Source organism: Meleagris gallopavo, chromosome 8 (genome assembly GCF_905368555.1).
Source record: "Meleagris gallopavo chromosome 8, MGAL_WU_HG_1.1, whole genome shotgun sequence".
NCBI lineage: Eukaryota > Metazoa > Chordata > Aves > Galliformes > Phasianidae > Meleagris > Meleagris gallopavo.
This window is the reverse complement of record NC_139411.1, coordinates 23,864,906-23,884,923: the sequence shown is the minus strand read 5'-3', so window position 1 is coordinate 23,884,923 and position 20,018 is coordinate 23,864,906. Positions and strand designations below refer to the sequence as shown.

General features: G+C 40.8%; 1 protein-coding gene across 1 annotated transcript in view; it reads right to left on the bottom strand.

The window, feature by feature from the left end:
• Positions 1 to 20,018, bottom strand: part of SORCS3 (sortilin related VPS10 domain containing receptor 3) — a 272,688-nt gene that overhangs the window by 147,255 nt on the left and 105,415 nt on the right. Inside the window, exon 3 of the mRNA XM_085229454.1 lies at positions 4,325 to 4,424. Within this exon, the coding sequence (XP_085085580.1) occupies positions 4,325 to 4,424 (100 nt within the window). The remainder of the gene's footprint in view (positions 1 to 4,324; positions 4,425 to 20,018) is intronic.

Genomic DNA, 20,018 nt, shown 5'->3' with positions numbered 1-20,018 from the left:
GCTCCTTCATTCTCAGAAGGAAATTAACAGTACAATCTATAGGAGATGAAGTCATCCTGGCTTAGAGCAAGAAGCATTTCTGCTCTGGTGAAGTCGGTGGTTACAGATTCACAGTAGGCAGCAGCCCAGCCTGTCTCCTTATGTCAGTGCTCCAGAGTGCTCCCATTTGTAATGATGGGTCAGGTCAGATCACCAGGCTGGCCCTGATCACTAGCAATGATACACGAGAGGCAAATGGAATTGTAGCTGGGAAGTGTTCTCAACAGCTTAACTTTTGGTTAGCCCTGAAATGGGAGGGCAGTTGGAATAGACAGTCTCTGAAGGTCTCCTCCAATTCAAGCATTCTATAATTGTTTTCCAGGATAACTTCAGATGCCATCTGCCTTTTGTTATATTTAATTGTAATTGCAAAACCGCAAATTACACAATGGAAAAGTGCATTTTCCAAATATCTTCATGTGGTTTCTGAGAAAGCATGGACATCCCCATCCCAGATTCAAACCAGTCATCCAGAGCTGGAATCCAGAGCTGCCAGTGCCCAGCACCACACAGGGATGCAGTGAAAGCTCTTGGCTACGATGCTCTGTGCCCTGTTTAATTCTGACCCCAGGAAGGGTTGATATCTTCCAGTGCAACGTGTAAAACCAAGGAATGTTAACATACTGAGCCTGGCCTCTAAGTGCAAAAAGCCAGCAAAGCCAAGAAATGCCCAACAAGAACTAAGGCCATCTCAATTTATCACTGTGATATAACTACAGCCAGCGTTTCTTCATCTTTTCCCCCCCATATACTGCATCTTTCCTCTTCAGACACAAACACATGATCTTTCCACTGTGATTTTCCCCACTGATAAACAACAGTGGCTGATAAGTTTCACAGATGATCAAAGGGCATGACAGAGACAACCATCTGCTTTCAGGATACTCCAGCATTTTTCTGTCTTCTGTGCCAGGAAGGATATTTCAAAACATGAAAGGACACCAAATATTGACAGAGGTAATATTCAACAACATACTGAGCCTATCCAGTATGAGATGGGAGAAATACACAAGAGAAGTCTAGAAGAAAGTTCCAAAATGAATGTTAAATGAATAAATTTGACTAAAAATATATAATAAACTGAAACAAGAGCTTTTCATCTAGAAGAGAAAGGCCAAATATACACGAAGCTAACTGAGGACTCGTTTTTGCCATCAGTGTTACATAGTACATGCTCAGATATGATCTTTGTGGGGGACAGAATAAAACTCACAGTGAATTAAATATTTTGAAGCCAGAGAAGCCATTAGGTCATCAAGTCTGATCTCACTGCGCAACATGTTCCAGAATTCCACCAAATCATTCCTGCTTTAAGTTCAGTATTTTCTCCAGAAAGAAAACTACTTTGTAGGAAAAGCATAAATGCTTGGAGTATTATAATTCAAAATAAAATCCTGAGGACTTTTATGCACTCCCATATGGGTAAGACGAGCATCAGATGTGACTTTCTGGAAGCCAAGAAAAGGGGAATGATACCAGCTCTCAGCCCACAGGCTGTAACTGCACCTCATCCATCTGCTCCATCCCTGTCTTTCAACTCCGGACCCATTCAATCCCCCAATACTGCAATAATAGTGATGTTAGTACTGAGAAATTAGTGTTCCACCATCATTTGGCAGCACAAAGCAGTGAAATATAGCAGGAGCTGCCAAAAATAATTACCATGTTCCCACCAAAAACTAAAAAAAAACTAAAAAACTAAAAAACTATTTAAAAAAAACTAAAAAAAAAAACAAACACAACAACAACAAAAAAAAAAACCCTAAAACAAACACCCTAAAAAAAAGCTTTTATTTTAAAAGAAAAAGAAAGGAAAAAAGCTTGTGTTTAAATCCTCTTTCCTCATACTTTAATTGAGCCCAGGGTTATGCCACAATTCAGGTAAATGATGTTTATATAACTGGCATTTGGCTGAATGCATAATTCCTATTTAACGGCTGAAGAGAGGCATTTTGGGGCTTCAAAGAAATCTGACAGGTAATTCCCACTGTTGTTCTGCAGGGTAGCTGAGAGGTAATTATCCTTCTCACTAGTAAATCAATTAGGAATGAATGTATAGAAAGCTCTCCCCCTCCTCCAAGTAACTGCTAATCCTCTAAGCGCTAATGAGCAGACACTGCTAGCAACCCATCAAAAATCGACAGGAGCTGTGAGGCACGCAAGGTCCTATCAGTATCTGGAAGCTGACAGCTAATGAGAAAACATCTTGCGTGGAAAAGGTCTGTACAGTTCACTATGTGCACATCTGATGATTTTGGTATCTCTTTCTCTACTGTTTATTGCCTCAAAGAGGTATTTTTGAGGCTCACAAGAGATCACTGCATCGTGTGCAACTGGGCAGTACTGTGCTCTTAGAGGTGAAACACAAGGGATCTAGATGTTCTCTACTGGGGTACCACTGCTTCTCAAACTGCTCTGTGATTCATTATTGATGGTTATCCTCATGAGCTCAGTAAAAATGTGATGCTTACTCTTCAGGCCATTTATGGGTGAACAATATTTACCCAGATACATTTGGAGGAGATTACAACCTAAGTGCATTTTCTGCAGCACACAACTTTGTGAGACTGTAAGGGGTGGGTGGTGCACAGTAAGCCTGATAATGAATTTGACAAATCCCGATGCTCAAATCCATTGACATCTTTTCCAAGCATTTTTCAGATTCTGAATCAATGCTTGGGATTGCTTTGCTGCCCAATAAGGTAGAGCCAGCTCCAGACTAGGGCAAACCACCTGTTTAACCATGCATGGTAAATATATTTAGCAGAGGTAGAAATAATGAAAACAAGCTGTTCCCACAGCAACCACACTAAGGCTGATTTCCTAAGGCTTTCCCTTACAGTTTGTCTCTACATTTCAAAAAATTTTTCAGAAGGGATGCGAGGAGGGAAGACAGACAGACAGACAAAAAAGAAGAGGGAGAAAGACCACTAATCTGTAAAGCGCAGTAGCTTGAAAAACTGCTGAAAGATAATCATATATCCTAGTGCTGTGATTTATGAGGGAGACTTTACATCAGTGACGTAGATTTGTAACTGAGCATATTGCCTGCAATTTTGGGTGGGCAGAGTTGCTTTGGAAACAGAATGAAGCAGCATTAACTCTTCAGTGCCCATGGTGTTGGTTCTGGCAGGGAGTGAAAAGGCCAGGAGAATTTATTAGGAAACATCTTCATTCCACTTTGCTCAGAACAAAGAAGTCAAAGTAGTTTTCATCTTCTGCACTGGAAAATCTATAAACTTCCTCTTGTCCATCGCCTTCTTCGCCTCTTTAAACTCAAAGGCATACATCTTTGCCTATAATAATCAGAGCTATGACTGCTTTAAGGTTGCACACACTGAAAAAAGCATCAATCTTGAAACCTCTGTGGATTGACCAGTGATGGAAAAAAACAGTAGGAGTAATAATGACACTAGGAGCAGCAGAATACAAATTTGGAAAACTAACAAGGGAGACAACAGTTAGGCAGTTTGGATGTGATGAGACAGAATGTACTGCACCCCATCCAAACAGCTCCAACCACTGCCAACATTTTGCTATGAGCTACAGCCCTCCCACATTGATTTCTGTGGGTAGCTGAGTGCACCTTTGTCCCATCACCTCCCTTGAATCCACACAGGCTATAATTTTAAACCAAAAAATCTTTGAGTAGCAACTCCTGTGCCGAGAAACATATCTGAGCCAGACAGAGCCCTAATTGCATCACATGGAAAGCATGAACAGGTGGGTAAAAGCCATGACGTCTCTTCTACACCTTCGAATCACATCTTAGTTCTCTCACCCACTTGCCTGAGCATATTCTCCTTTTGGCTCCTTGATGTGATATAACCAATCAAAACAACAATTACATTTCTGCCTCCAATTTCATCACAAAGCCAGAAAAATATATTAACACTGAATGCAGGAAGAAATGCCCTTTACCTTGCTATTTCTACTAATAAAGAGACAGAGAAGGCAAACAGAGGTGTATTAGCTGAAGTCAGGGTAAGCAAGAAGCATTTGTGTGCATTTGGCTTCTTTAAAGGTGTAAAGTCAAAAGCAAATAAAAGCAACCCTTTTACTCCTTAATTTATTCAGCAGGAGATTAAGGACTCCATCCCTATCACAAGTAAAACAGGCATAATTCTACTGAAATCTGGGGAATTACACTAGTGTAACTTAGACAGCAAAATCAAGCTCCCATGAATTGCCAATAGATTTGACTTTAGGATCATAATTTCTCTCAGAAGGAACAAAAAGTCATTATTTTGTTTCTATATGTACCAGCTTGATGTCTCTCCCTTACCTTCCTCTTGTTGGTGGGACATACATAAAAGTAACTCAGCACAGTCTTCAGGCCTACTTTGTCATTCAGTTTTTCGTAGGTAGTGCCATAGTCTGTTGACCTGGAGAAAAGAGGAGACAAAAAGAGTGTATGGTTATTGTGGGAAGGAAAATGACTAGGTGAACAGACACTTGGGGTTGCAGCTTGAACATTATTAACCTTACAATAGAAGCTTTTGTGCTTCATTCAGGATTGCAAGTGGAAAAGAAGAAACCTGTGTCCTTTGGGACAAGATCTGTCACTGCATCAGTTGATCCTACACACCTGGGAAACTGTGGTCTACCCATGAAGATTTCTGCAGTCTCTGCACTCACACACTGGTGGCGGATTGTAAATGATATCTATACAAAGACTCTGATCTCAGCAGCATCCTTAGCACAAATTCCCTTTTCAGACAAATCCAGCAGAAGAATCCAAATTAAACTCATCAACAAAAATTTTAAGTAGGTTGATTTTTGACTTTGAGATAGGGATACAAATGTGGCTCAGAACAGCTGAATTCATGTCTAGATAAAAATGTATCTAAACTGGAATCTTGAGTCCTCAGTCACCCCCATCCTACTCTTTGCCAGGAATGAGTTTTTCTGAGATGCAGAGACAGATTCAGGCCCCTACATGAGCAAACCCCACTCAGAAGAGCAGATGATCTGGGGGTGGCATTACTCGTTCGTGAGTGGGGAAAAAAAAAGAGTTGCTTCGTCACAGAGGGTTTTCTGTAGTTTCCTCCTCCTCATTTGTGGGCATGTTCAAAACCTTACTTTGCCCTGCTTGTTTCTTTTCTGCTTTTCACACACTGCTTTTCCCACCAGAACAAATTGACAACTACATAGGCCAGGATCCTACACCTGAACAGAGGTCAACATCAGGTGCTTTAGAAGGGGATGAATCTGCACACACAGCCAACTTGTCACATCCAAACTGTACATAGAGCCCCTGACCCTACACAGCTTCTATCATGTAGACAGAGAAAATACAAACCTCAGTGGGCAGACAAGATTTGCAGAAAGCCTGCCTGGATGTATCTATGATGTTATTAAGATCAGAATTCACAGCCCCTGCCCTCCTTTCCCTACTCACCCTTTCTTTTTACTAAACAAGTGTTTAGAGAACATCCAGTACCTTTCCTAATAACTAGCTCATGCCAGTCTCCAGCATTTGGTTCTGCCTCAGACCAGTCCCCTGTTCTTTGTCTGGCAGAGCAGTGGTCCATATTACCCTTCTGGCATCCACACAAGCAGTGCCACTGTGCCCAGGAGCTTCACACACCCACTCAGGTGGCTGCAAAACTGAATGTTGCCAGGACCTTCACCTGGCTCCATCAGTCTCCTGGCTGCCATTGCAGGCCAGAATGACACCAAAATACCGAAATAGAGCTGCTACAATATTAATGCTTGATATTCTTTTATACTAATGTATAGTATTCATATTCACTGGATCCACAGAAATATCTTAGAGGCTATCACAATAGCATATAGCATTTCTGTATCAGTTTCCTACACAAAGCACTGGAAACTTTTTGTCTCACTAGGTGTCAATACAACACAAATTACCTAGCAGATTTCCCCCTCCAGGAAAGCTTCAAACTGAAGCAGTTTGATTAATAAAACAAAATAATCCAAGCCGATCAATTCCACTACACAAGGCCTCCAATACACATTAATTCAATAGGTCAGGAATCTTTAAGCAACAGCAGGCCCAAAGCAGTGTGTAAAAGACAGAGAGCACGTACTAAGTTTTTTCCTTCGTTGCACTCTTTCAACTACACTGAAGCTCCAAACAAGCCACATCTGTGGCCACACGTGTACAAGCCACCATTCAGAGAAAGAGATCACTGGTTTCAATCAGCATTCAAAGAGAATACAAATAATAAATTAATATTCTCACAGAGCTACTTTGGTTTTGTTCTCCTAGTCTTTTTCAGATCTCCCAAAATGCCTTGCATTTGTAAAGATGCAGGCTGGATGCCCTAATGACTCTTTCTCATTAAACCATTATCACTCATTGCATTTGCCCTTTGAAAGAATAGATAGAAAGGAAGTAGGATCATTATTTCATTAGCTTCTCCAAGGCTTTCTTTATTATCATGACAGTCACCACTGGCTTCACAGAAATGTCTCAAACGATATCACAATAATATACTGTATTTCCACAGCTCTTTCCCATCCTAAGAAGCTGAAGCTTTTGTTTTGTGTTAATCCATTCAAACTAACAAACTCCCAAAGGGTCATACTGGGAAATATAATCTCCATTCTGGAGACGAAGGAACCAAAAGCTTGCATAGGTAGTGGTGCATTTTTTCAAAGCAGGCATCTACAAAAAGCCTTTCCAGTTTCTTTAATCACCAGGTACAGAGCTTGATAAACAAACCTGCTAACTCCTAACATCATTGAATTCCCTAATTTGAAAACAAGTATTTACCCAAGGCACAAAAAAAAAAAAAAAAAAAAAAAAAAAAAAGCAGAAGAAGAAGAAATCTGGAAACTCAGCAGTCTAATTTAAACAACCCAGCCCTGAAGCCCTGAACACTCTCAGAGATGTGACCCACAGGTGGAACTGAACAGTTTGAGCTCTGACAGACAGACCTGAGCCAGCTACCTCCAATATCATAATAATTGTTCATCACAGGCATAGGGATGTGAAGCAGAGGTGTGGAATCCTCCCCTCAGATGGGTTCCATCTCAGAGTTCTGTCAGGCAGAGCAAAGGAGAGTTTGTTTGTTTGCAGCCTTAGCTATTAAGCTATAAAGACACGCTATAAAATATATAATCAATCTCCTAGAAGCAAAACAGCTACAGATGTTGTGACCAGATAGCTGGGAGGAAAAAGTCATCCTTCTGGAGGATGTGTGTGATTGACTGTCCTGTGAGAAAGCTTCTCTGTGCCTGTGACTCTCCCCACTGTATGTGAAGAAGGAACAGCCATGGTATTGACTTGAGATTATCAGTGTTTTAGGTAAGATACAAAACCTTGTGCATCCACCTCCAGATCAGATTCCCAGCATGCACACACCTGAAGCCCCACATTGAGAACCATATGGATGCACAGCTCCACTTAAACAAGCAGGCGAACACAACAGCTCCATGCACCTTGCACAGCACCAGGAGCACACACAGCACAGATTAACATTTTCTTCTCTCCACCTGTGCCTGCAAACTACCTGCCTGCAGTTGCCTTTCTCCCTGTGCCCTTGGAAGAACTTCTTGTTTTCACCCATTGGCCAATTTTCTCACAGTTTGACAGAGCAACAGAAACCCTAGACTAATGAAGTTTCCACAAATTTCATGAAAAACAGCAGCCAGCAAAAAGAGAAGAAACTTATTCACGCTCAGAAAAAAGCTGCAGCATGAAACCAAATCCCATGAGACACCAGAGCAGGCACAGCTCTGAACATCCAGCTGCAGGAAAACATTCAAACACAGCTCACATATTAATGCACTACAAAGAATCCATCAGCACAACACAAGGAGGCAGGCTGCTGCGCTTCCATTGCTTTTGAAAATTTGTTTTTGTCTGTCTCTTGCCTGTTTTCTCCCTCAAGCTACCGTCCCTGAGATAAAGGCATTTCTCAAATCAAGTCCAGGTGGCCCATCCCCTGGGGCAGCCCCTTTGGCCAGCTCCTTTAGTGCCTGCAAGTGGCTTAGAACTCAGACAAAAGCCAGTTTAGCAGTAACTCCATTACCCTGCTCTACACCACAGTAGCTGAAGGGTTGCAGAGTCCTAAATCAGGAATCAGGCCGTCTGTACAACAATTTTAATACAGACAGGGCAGAGGGCTGCTCCTCAAAAAGCTACCAGCCACCTGGCAGCAAACAAGGAGAAGCTTTGCCTGGGACTGTAGGTTCATTTACTGTAAAACAAGGGTGGAAGAATGGTCAAGCAGCGGTCCTTAGGAATGGGTACTCCCTGCTTGAAAGAGCAATGGTGCTATGTCTCTGCCTTGCTGAAGCTTTTGAAATAAAGTGTATATTTCTTTTCTCCCTTGTTTAATGTTTTAGACTTGTTCCTGTCTTTTGGTGACTATATCCACTTATGACTGAGCATCCTTCACTCCCAAAGCCTTTTTCATATTTAGATACAACAGAGATAAAAAATCTTTCCTCTCCTAGGGTTGCTTATGAGCCTGCACAAAGTCAGAGACATGGGCAGTCAAAGGTCTGGAACAGAACCAGAACTCCAGAATAGACTTTTCTTTTTTCCTTTACTTAGGTCAGAAAAATGGCTCTACAAGATCAGCTCAAAGGATCATCTAATCCCATGGGCAGGATGCTATGAGCCCTATTTCTAACACTATCAAAATCAGCTGTGATGGAGCTAAGCAACAGAATTCAGTCCTTTGCCCTTCCCTCTCTGCAGCTGACAAATCTGGATCTGGACACTGTACAACAAAAGTATCCACAGAAGCCCTGTGGGGTTATACTTGATTACTTAACAGACAAAATCCGATAGTACTCTGAATCTTTCCTTTTGCAGAGCTGCTTCTTCACCCAAACACGTTTAGTGAGTGGCTCTAATAAATGTCATATTGCAATACTGTAGATCTACAAAAAGAAACTACTCCCTCTTTTTATTCCCATTCCACTAAAGAAAACTAAGGACAGTAATGAGCGTCTGTGAAAAAGAACACAAAAGCAAGAAGATGGTGCAGCTCCATGGTATAGGTTCCCAGCCTAGAGCAAACTCTTGATCACAGATTTCCTAAATTGAAGATGATGCCTTTGTGTACGAAAGCCATCAGTGAGCTTTTAGTTCCATAAATGTCTAACCTCCCACAGGGAAACTTCTGGCAACTTCACCATCCTGTGGTAATAAACACCCACAACCTATCCGCATGTGTTATATTATGAGATTAACCCCTTTGTTTTAACTTGATAACATGATTCAAAGCCCACTGGCACAGCTTAATGAGAGTGAAACCATGGAACCACATCTGCCATTTGTGATTTCACTGATTCTTGTCATATCCCCTACATATTCAGTAGTCCAGAAACTCCCCATTTATTTAGCCACTCCTGGCAGAAATTATTTTTCTCTCTAATCGTCCTGTAACTATTCTTTCCAGTCCAATTACATCTTTTGTTATGAAGTCCTCAGAGAGTAAGCTCTACAATTTTTTCTTGGTAAAAAGAAAAAAGCTGTACATATACATCAACAAGAACAGAGTGTTTAAAAACATCCTAAATAAAATCACTTTCCACCTTTATACCAAAGGTGACTTTCTTTACAGTTCTGGAACTCAGAAATTCTGGTCACTTTCATGTTCAAAAAGTGACTATCAGTTTCAAAACTATCTACAGCCATTGGTGTTACTGGGGAGAAAAGTTCAAGCAGATCATAGTTTTGGTGTTTTCTCTTGGAAATATATATTATTTCCTTTTAAATTTCATGCCATTTGATTACTCTTTCCTCACTTTTTTTTAATTAATAACTATTTCTATCACCAAACTTCTGAGTGACTTGAAGATGACCTTTGTTGATAATTTTCTACTTATGACGTACAGAGATCGGCAAGGCAAAATGATCTTTCATAATGCTTTAGTCACTCTGATTCACAGTTGAGAATGAAGGAGATAAGATACTCCCAACTAGCAACAATGGCCTTCTCTTTTTTTTTCCCTCCAGATTCTTCCTTTTTTTCCCCCTACTCTTTTCCTCTTTTTTAACTCACACTTTAACTCTCACAGGGAAATGTTTACACCAAACACTCATTCCTCTGTAGAAACGACTGCTCAGAATGGCATCAACCCAGTCTCTGGAGATGCCATGAGCATGGTATATAGGCTCTTGTTCATCAGTGGTTGAAAAATAATGTTTTGTAACTGAGAATTTGCTCTATGAAGTAGTGGTAATGTGGTCATTGCATTTGCTGTAGCTTCCATGGAAATAAATAGTTGGTATCACTTTCAGAGATACCTACATATAATAGAGGCAGTATACTTTTACTGTGGGACACAGATTTGGCTAAAGGCAGCTCTAAACTTCCCACCATTTTGCTTCAACTAAAAATGGCATTTTCTTGCTTTTTTTTTTTTTTTCCTGAAATTGAGAAAACTAACCAAACTAATGCATCCTTATAACTCATGGCAGGCAAGCATCTGAACTATAACACCCAGGTCGATCTAAAAGCCTGCTGCAAAGTATGCTCTGCTTTTAGCTAAACTTAGATCCTGATCAAAGCAAGCAGGCTGCAGATAGAGTGGTTCCTAAGCATTGTTTTATATTTTGCGGCAGAAAAACCCACAATAAGGAAGAAGAAAAGCAACAAAGACTGGTGTCTCCTACTGCGATGCTAAAATAAGTACTTCCACAGTAAGAATCCAAATCTTCTGTACCTTGGAGGTTTGTCTGAACTTAATTTTATCTACCTCTGAGCTGGTTATTTAACTCTAACTCCCAAGACTATCCACATGTATTGGGTTAACATGGCAAGGTTTGGGTAGCTGGGGTTTGCAGGGGTGGTAAGTTAAGAGCCAGCTCCAACTGCTCCAAAAGAGACCAACTGTTGACCAGAGCTATGTCACAAGCAACACTAGTTGTGCCTGTGGGAGAGCAGATTTAAGAAAGGGAAAAAAAAAACCTGCTGTTCAATAGCAGCTGGGAGAGAATCACCTGTTTGTCAAGTCTGACCTGAGACAAGGACACTGCATCCTTGCAAACACCACCCAGAAAGTTCGATTCCCAGGAAACAGGGATGATATGGAACTAAGGCATTCTGGCTTCACAAAGGTCTCTTCTCTTACCACTTTGATCACTTCAGTACTGTGACATGTATGGAAAAGGATTACTGTTATACAGCTCTGAAGCACCTCATCATTACTCACTTCCCATTTGTTCTAAAAAATCTGACATATTTAGCATGTTCTTCATTCCAGTGTATTCTAATTTCCCAAAGAAGTGTCACTTCTGACATAACACAAAGTGTGTTAACTTTTTCAAACTGTGAATCATTCAAAAATGATGTAGTTAAAAAGAGAGCAGCATGGAGATGGTACAGACCAGTGCCTGTCATAGATATTACAAGTCAGACAACTTCCAAACAATTTATACAGTCAGCCTGCAACTTTCCACTCTCCACCTCAGCTGACACCACAAGCCTGACACCTCACTCTCAGCACTGCACCCACACAACCTGAACAGAACTACAGGATCCCATCTGACCTGAAGCAGGGCTTAGTCCTCCAATTTCTCTCCCATTTAATTAACTTAGCTCCATGGGACAAGATTGTCTCTTACTGTATCCAATTTTCAGTAAGAAATAAAAAGAAAAAAATGTTCAAGATATGCAACTACCTGAGGTAATAGAGGGCTGACAGACAATGCAAGAAGATCCCCCTGGTTGTAGGAACATGTTTACCTCCAGTCACAACACAAGTGAGAGTCTCCACTTACTGTTTTACAAGTAGTAAGACAGATTCTCAGCTAAAGTCATCATGACCCTAGTAAATTCAGGTTAATGGCAGATATGCGCTAATCTAGAGTTGGCAGATCTACACTAATTTATACAATAGAGGTCTGTATACCTCAGTTTCTGAAGAGATATGTTTGCTGTTTATATCAGTGTTAATAAATGATTGTGATCCGTATGGTAGATTCTCAACATGGAAACCTACCCAAATCAACTGCTTGTAAGTTTGGGGCAACTCAGATCGCACATACCTGAACATTCTTGTACTCTTGTGTCTTAAGTCCCCACTGTTTAATACTTTTTAAGCCACGGTTGGCTCAAGCTTAATTTTGCCCCAGAAGAGCCTCCTTTTTCTGCCACCCTTCTTTCTCAGCACTTAGACGCTTATCTAACACAAAACACTTTGCCTTGGGAGAATAAAGCAGTTGAATTTTTTTCAGACAGAAGATCGATAAAGTGGAAACAGCTTGAAAAGTCAATCTGCTCCAGCAGTCCCCCCAGGAGATGGCTTGATGATTGTCATTTTAATGAAGGAATAGTAAACGGAGCACAAGGAAATGCACATCCCCTCCAAATTCACAAGGGAAGATACCTTAGGTTGAAAAGCAGGGAAAGAAGAGGAAGCACTCAAGGAGACCAGACATCTCTCTAGTTTGATAGGCCATATCAAGCCGCAGTCAGGCTAGTAAGAGCTAACAAATTTCCTAAAACTGAGAATACAGCTCTAGTAATGCACTGCAGAATGATATTTCCTCTAGGTATTGGATGAGAAATATTTTTGTTCAGGCCCTGAAGCACAAAGATTAATAGCCCTGATGCCGTTGCTCCTAAGTAGTGTGCTGGAAATATGTTTCTTATTCATACTGAAGTCATGACTTGTATCTAAATGGGTTTCTGAGGAGCCAAGCATCCTGCATATTATAAAGGCAAATGGAAAGGGAAACCAAACTTGCGATGCAAGATGCTACTATCCTTTTTTCTAGGCATGTCATGGAGTTTCTTTTTCTTTGATTTTAGTCATCATTCAGCTAGTTATGGAAAGGATCGAGCTCACAAACAGGTAGAAAGTGGACTGTGAGGGTCACTGAATTAAAAATTACATTGTACTAAGCATATTGGAAGACTTGGAGATCTGCAGGTTTCTGAGTTTCCCAGACTTCCAACATGATTGCGATCTTTCTTCCAGAGTTACACACAGTGACATATATTTTGTAGTTCCAACTACACAGGTTGGATGACAGCAGTTCCCACAAAGATTCACACAGATGTGGACATTTCAGCAATAAACTGTGATCAACACTTTGCTAGCTATGACAGATGAACTGGAATTATTACTGTGTGAGGTCCTGTGCCCTGTACCATGCCAAAGGTCAGAATATATCAACATAATTGCCTATTCTAGCTTTCAAGTCAATGACTCAGTATGTTTGGGGCCTTTGGCCATGATTTCTACTTGAATTCGTGTTCCAGTTCCACTCAGAATTTGTCTGTTTGTGGACTGTTACTCACATTTCTGCTTCCATGGATCTATGCTTTCAAGTAAACTAGAGCAAAACTCCTCACACAATACAAAGTGCTTCTAATTGCATTTTCTCACTGCTTAGTTCCTTTAAAACTCCTGGACAGCTTTAAAGCAGAGGCACTGAAGTTCTTTCAGCCTCATGTTACTAGTACAGAAGAGAAACTGCTTTTTTCCTTTATTCCACCCAATGCTCTATTTAACTCAATGCTTCAAAAGGCAATGAGAAAATGAATCATGATGCAACATTCCTGAAGGGCACCATTAAGACCCTAGGGGTAATGTCAGCATAAAGGGTCACCCATCTTTCAGCAGGTAGATTGCAATAGCCTGTGATTAATTAGGAACTAGTGGCAGCTCATAATTAGCCATTTCCTAATGCTTTTTAGTTGCCTTACCAGAAAGCATGTAGTTTCTTTTAACATCAGCTTTAACATTCTGGGAATGAACCTTCCTGCAGGTTGAACAGTCCTAATCCTAATCAACTACCCATAACAGGGGCAGTTTGTAGGTTTGTCTCTGCACATCTCTAAAGGTTTTATTCTGCAGACAGTTAAGAGAATAAAATACAGGTACTACAGAGGAAGGTACGCACAGTGCCACAATTATTTCTAACCAAAACCTTTGTAACAACTGAGATATCAGAGCAAAAGCATGTTGAGCACACGAAGACGTAAGGAAAGCAGCGTATCTCTGTGACTTATTGCAAAGAGTTGTGGTAGTGATGGGTAGCCATGATTTCAGGGTGGATGAACTACCTTCCACCACTTCATTCCTTCAGGAGGACTCTGGGAGTAGGTTCAGACAAGAAACCTACTGGATTCACACAGTCATCTGAAATCCAAGAACCTTTATCAACACCACTGCCCTTGAGTACACTGTTTAGCATTAGAAACTACCTATCAAATCCAAAACTAGAAGCTTCAGTACATTATAGTGTGCTCCTCACAGCCTTCACTACATGCGGCCATATCACCCACTCTTAACTAAGTACCAGAGTGGACCTACATCATTTAGCTAGATGAAAATATAAATAGATAGGCAAGATCATCTTCCACTAAGGAATAAAGGCCAAGACTCAATCAAACTCCAACCCATTCCTTCTCTTTCCCTCATACTTCTATAACCCTTCTGATTTGTGTTTACATTAACTTTTGCCCATGCAGTCAGGAAATGCCTTTCCCCAGACTCCATAGACTTGTTTATTTATTTGTTCTTGATTCAGAGGTAAAGGATTGTTCCCATGTTAATGAGCTAAAATCACGGATCAATAAATTCACACTGAGACTTAAGTACTGTGATTACTGAAAGAGGGAACACAGAAAGAGATGCTACATCATGTACAAGTGCATCTATTACACAGTTGCTAAGCTTTAAACAATGCATTTGTAACAATCAGAGCAGCATGGTAAAATAACAGCTGTCTCTTAAAGACAACACTAAATGCATTGGGGAGTGCTATCCAAAAGAGTTATTTCTTTGTCCATACTTTCCTACAAACTGATGTTGAAGATGGAGCAAGTAAATAATGATGAGTGTTTCCTACAAGTAATTATTTTGCAGAGATTACACTCTAATAGCTTTAGTACACAAAATATTTACAGGAATTAATCTCCTTTCCTCACGAATAAGGACATATGACAAACACGGGTTTCTTTGCCCACCCAACCTCCACCCCCCCACAATCTTTTTTATTTCTAAACCATATTCTGCCACCACTTATCAGGGTCCCTGCAGCAAGAATGGGAAAAAATGTTAAATACGCTGCTGGGAATGGGATCTCATCCTTAATGACATCATCAATAATTGCTGTCACCAGCTAATATCAGAGTTGCAACCTTACAGGGAAGATAAAGAAGCAGGGCTTTTCAGATTGTGCTTTCTAGACAGGCTCTAAATGTGATTTTTGCTAAATGCTCTTAAATGCTGCCCCGACAGCTCATAGGAAAGCAAAAACTAAAAGTAGATTGAAGCTATACAGGGAGTACTAAACCTAGGGTTGTCCTGTGGATGTCCCAGAACAGTGTTGGACTCAGAAAACAGGAGGTAAACACAGTAAAGGCTGTCCTACAGCAAAGCTTACACCTTTGATGGCAGTTCCTTGGCACCAAGGGCATCCCCAGGCAGCTGCTTCTTCATGCAAATATATTCCAGTAATTCCTCAGCCATCAGGGCCCAGATGTCCCTTAAGACTTTTCGAAATTGAGGCTACATTGTAAACCACTGATGAGTTATTTAGCAACTCGGACCTTGTCATCACAATCTAGACATCATTAAGAAAATGTGTACTACAAGATACTTTTAAGAAGAGACTGAACAGCTCCTAGTTATAGCCTGAGGCTGAAGACTCGAGATCAGTGCCTCTGCAAATACCTGCAGCTTGGGAGCCTTGACACTACCTGCAAGGAGCACAGACCTTCCCTCATATCAACAAGTTGTAGGCTAGCAACACTTCTTCCATTTCATACAATACATGAAGGCCTGATACTGACAATCTCCATGTTTTTATACAACAAACCAAGAACAAACCAGTTGCATGAGTGCTTCTCTATTCCTTGCCAGTGCAACCAAGCATGCTCTTCAGATGAAGAGGGGAAGACAGGCACACAGTGTCAGCCCTGGTTTCAGCTGGGAAGTAGCAGCTCCCAAGTCCAGATGTTTGGGGCCACCATGTCTTCCCAAGTGATTCAATTATTAATTCCCTGACAAAATTAATATATTAATCAACAGATAACAATGGAGAGATAAGCAGCATGCTGAGAAATCACCCTGAACTTCAGATTTTAGAGTCCCCATGTAATTAATATTCATCAGTCACAAATTTGTTGCTCCAAACCTTGCACCTTCTGACTTTTACTGCTCAACGTCTTTCCACAAAAAAAGTGTTTTGGTTCATCTTTTAAAAAGGAATGTATATGACAAAAGAGACAAAAGATCAATGTTCAGTTGATGGCAAAGTCTAAACTACATGTCTCTTTAGTTACATGCACTAAACACAAGAACACATTTTCATTGGTGAAAATGCTCATCATTCTGGAAAAATTCAGACCCTATTACATGACAGTTTGGTCCATGTTCATATCAGGATAGCCACTTCCAAGACTCTAAGCAAGAGCACACCTCAGAAACAAGGTGTAACGTGCCCTTTGCCCATAGCTAGGAAATGTGACCTGTTCCCAGCTCTACCCTCTTGCTCATCTCCGCTCTCCTTACTATCATTGCAATCTCTGTTCACCAACACCAAATAAACATGGTAAATAATACAGCAAGAAAGACTTCCGCTGTGCTGCAAACAGTGGTTCTCTGCAGCCATTTCTCTCTGAAAACAAAGACGTAATATTTGATGAATCATGCAGCTCTCCACTAAAGGTTCCACGACCATCACATGGTTGAACTGCACCTTTTCCAACCTCAGTGGCTCACTGAGCAAGACAGGCAGAGCAGATTCTATCATCTCAACAAGAAAGGAAAAGAAAAGTTTCATCCATAATAATGATTGCTTTGCTTGTGCAAGCTAAACTTTTTGGACTGCATTACCTCTAAGCCACAGCCGTGCATTATCCAGTGCAAATCGAGAGCTGTATTTATACTACAGTAATAACTTGGAAAAAGTTGTTTAATATCGGAAGACTTAGCAGAGCAGATGAATGGCTCTGACATGATAACCACGAGATAGAAATTCAATTAAAAACTGCAAGTGGCACAGAAGTGTTAGTTATTGTTCAACATGTATCAAGGGGTCTTTGTTGAAATACAGCTATTAGCTGTGCTGGTTGAGAAATTCTGTTTTCCTTTATGGCAATCTGTTGACTTGTAGAAAACTAAATTAATAAAAACACAGAACTACTCTCACACTATTAGAATATAGCAAAGCCAAGGGCTAGTTACACATTTTACAATTATGGTTTAAGTGCATTATAGAATTATAGAAATTAAAGAGATGTCAGAACTATAATAAAAATGAAAGATTGCTTGGTTCTAAAGGCTGACAGTGTGATTATCACATGTAGAACATCCTGGTTTGTTGACCGTCGTCTTCCCCATCACAGCTCTCTAGAATGCTAACAATTATTCCTAATGCTAGAGCTACAGACGTGTTCAGCCCATAGTGGATGTGCACTTGCATAGGAAAGCTACCTTCTGTAAGCAGCATCTCAAATCCATCTTCTATCTTGGAAAATTAGTTTTACTTCCTGAGAACAGTGAAAAGGAGAATGGAGGAAGAATTATTTTCAGGTAGGTGGAGGGCAGAGCTCACTAGGAAGTAACTCCCCAAGCCCCGCTAACTTTTGCCAAGTTCCAAAGACATAAGAGACAGGGAGAACAGAGATCTCACTGATTTTAAAATGCTGCATCATATTTCAATTCTCTCCTCTATTCTCAGGGTTTCCTGACCTCATTTCTATGAGTAGATAGCTATATTCACATTCTAAGTCTCCAGATGGAACTAGGGATCTCATGCTAGTCATATGGGTCTATCCAGCTTTAGAAAACTAGTTCAGGACCTAACATATCCTGGCTAAAGCAGATATGAGCACAGTGCATGGGGAAGCAGCAAGCAGCGTGGGTACTCTGCAAGCTCTTCTGACTCCAAGGCAGAATTAAGGGGTTATTTTAGTAGATTGTTGTTTGGTTTTGGTTTGTTGTTGTTGCTGAGCTGAGTATTTCAGCAACCAGTCTCTGAACAGTGATTTCTGTTGCTTCCAAGAGCTGTATTTAGTACCTATGCTGTGTAAACACAACACCCTCTGCTCTAGGGAAGGACCTAGTAGAGGATGCCATGTTTCTCCAGTACAAGAATTGCAAGTCGAACACCTTAATAAATGCTTTACAGGTCAAACATAGAGAGGTTAGCGACAGCAAAGGGCTCTCTGCTCCCTCTCCTTCCACATAGCTCAGCAGATGGACTGTGCTGAGTGGGCAAGGAGAAGCAGGTTACCACAGACAGGCTTTCAAAGGTGACAACTCTGCAGGTACAGAGATACATTGAGGACATGGCAAAAGGCTGCACTGTGCTGAGTTGGAGAACTATTAAATTATCAGGGTAATATAAAGAGCACACTGTTCTGCCAGCAGCCATAAAGTGGGCCACAAGCACCTGCACTTCTCTTTCCCAACCGTTCAAGAGTTATCATCTCTGGCTAGAAGCACTCACTAGGATCATGAAAACGTTTTGTTGTCAACTCCTCTGCTTCAGTTTCCCCACAGAAAAGAGGAGATGAGCACACTGGATGACTTCCATTTTGTCTTTTTAAAAGGCATCTTCTGAGCACTTTTTGCATGAATAAAATACCTAGTGTGACCAACGCGATTAAATAAGCATAGAAAAAAAAGAATAGCAAAACTCAGTTAATTTCTTGGGTTACATTCAAAAAATGTTCAATACAGGTTTTTAGCTGAAAAATCATAACTTTAACTTAAATAGCATGAAGAGATATTGACCACCTGCTGCCAAAGGATGCCAGGGCACTGCTCTCTTCATAGGCCAAAAATTGAAACCATCACACTTCCACTGCAGACAAATAACAGCATCATCACCAGGATGGCTGTGAATCTCCAGCATCCTCCACTTTTGCTGCAGCCGCAGGGCTAGCAAGAGCAGGAGGTTCTACACAAGCTGTCTGTTTGCAGCATTGCCTGAGCTGCCTTTATACAGTGGGATGAACAAAAAAGCCAGCAGCCACGTTTGTTACTATCTGTGCTCACCAGCACCCACTCTCTGTGTCTGTCATATCAGCTGGGCAGAATCCTAACAAAGAGAGAGATCTTCCTCTTGTTCCTGCCACATGCTCACCTCACCTTCAATTCCCAAACATTGATAGAAAGGATTAAAGAGAGTGCTACTTAAAACAAAATGGATATAGGATTCAAAAACCAATTACCGAAGTATAATCTTGCTCAGATGAGCGTGCTAAGAATAATTACTATTCACAAGATGAATGTTTGTTGAAGATGCATTACAGAAGACTGTGTAATTAAATATCACAACCAATCCTAATTTATTTACCAAACAATTCACATTTAAAAGCTCACCTGAATTTGGGTAAAAGGTACTTGGGAATTTTTGTAGCAGTCAAAAGTTTGGGGAACAGCAAAAACAGGAAAATAAAAAATAACAGGAGAAATAATCAACTTATCACCACTAAAAAGGAAAGGGGACAAGTCCCACTCCCGACATTATTTATCCTTTAAGAAACATCCTTTGATAGAATTGAAAGAATCTCTGATGTGCTTAGTCCAAAGAAAAGTAATTTCTAGGAAGGTAACAAACTGATGCAGAACAAGTGGGGGCACTGTGCCAGGTACAGAATTTTGAAAGGCTGTCTGTAGTGTCTGTGGGTTGGAGGAAGACAGCAAATGCAGCCTCTGTCACTATACCCCAAAAGTTCTCTCACTTCCCCAGTCTTTCCTTATTCTCACAGCTGAGGGAGAGTTTACATCATAGACAGAGCCATGATTAAAGGATGCCTTTCATCTTCTGCATCCATACTGTTCCATTCTCAGGTTGAAGTTGTTTGCAGAAAAAAATAAAAGGCATTCTTATCTTGGCTGCTGTGCAATCTGGATGACAACGTAATGCCCTACCTGCCAAGTAATCCAAGAGGAGGCCCACAACCAGATTCCAAGTGCCACAAGCCATGCAGCCCAAATCCTGAAGCAACAACAGTAAGTCTCCCCTTGAGACACATCCTTCCAGCACTATTTATGCCTTGATTCTCCACAGCTGCCCTTTG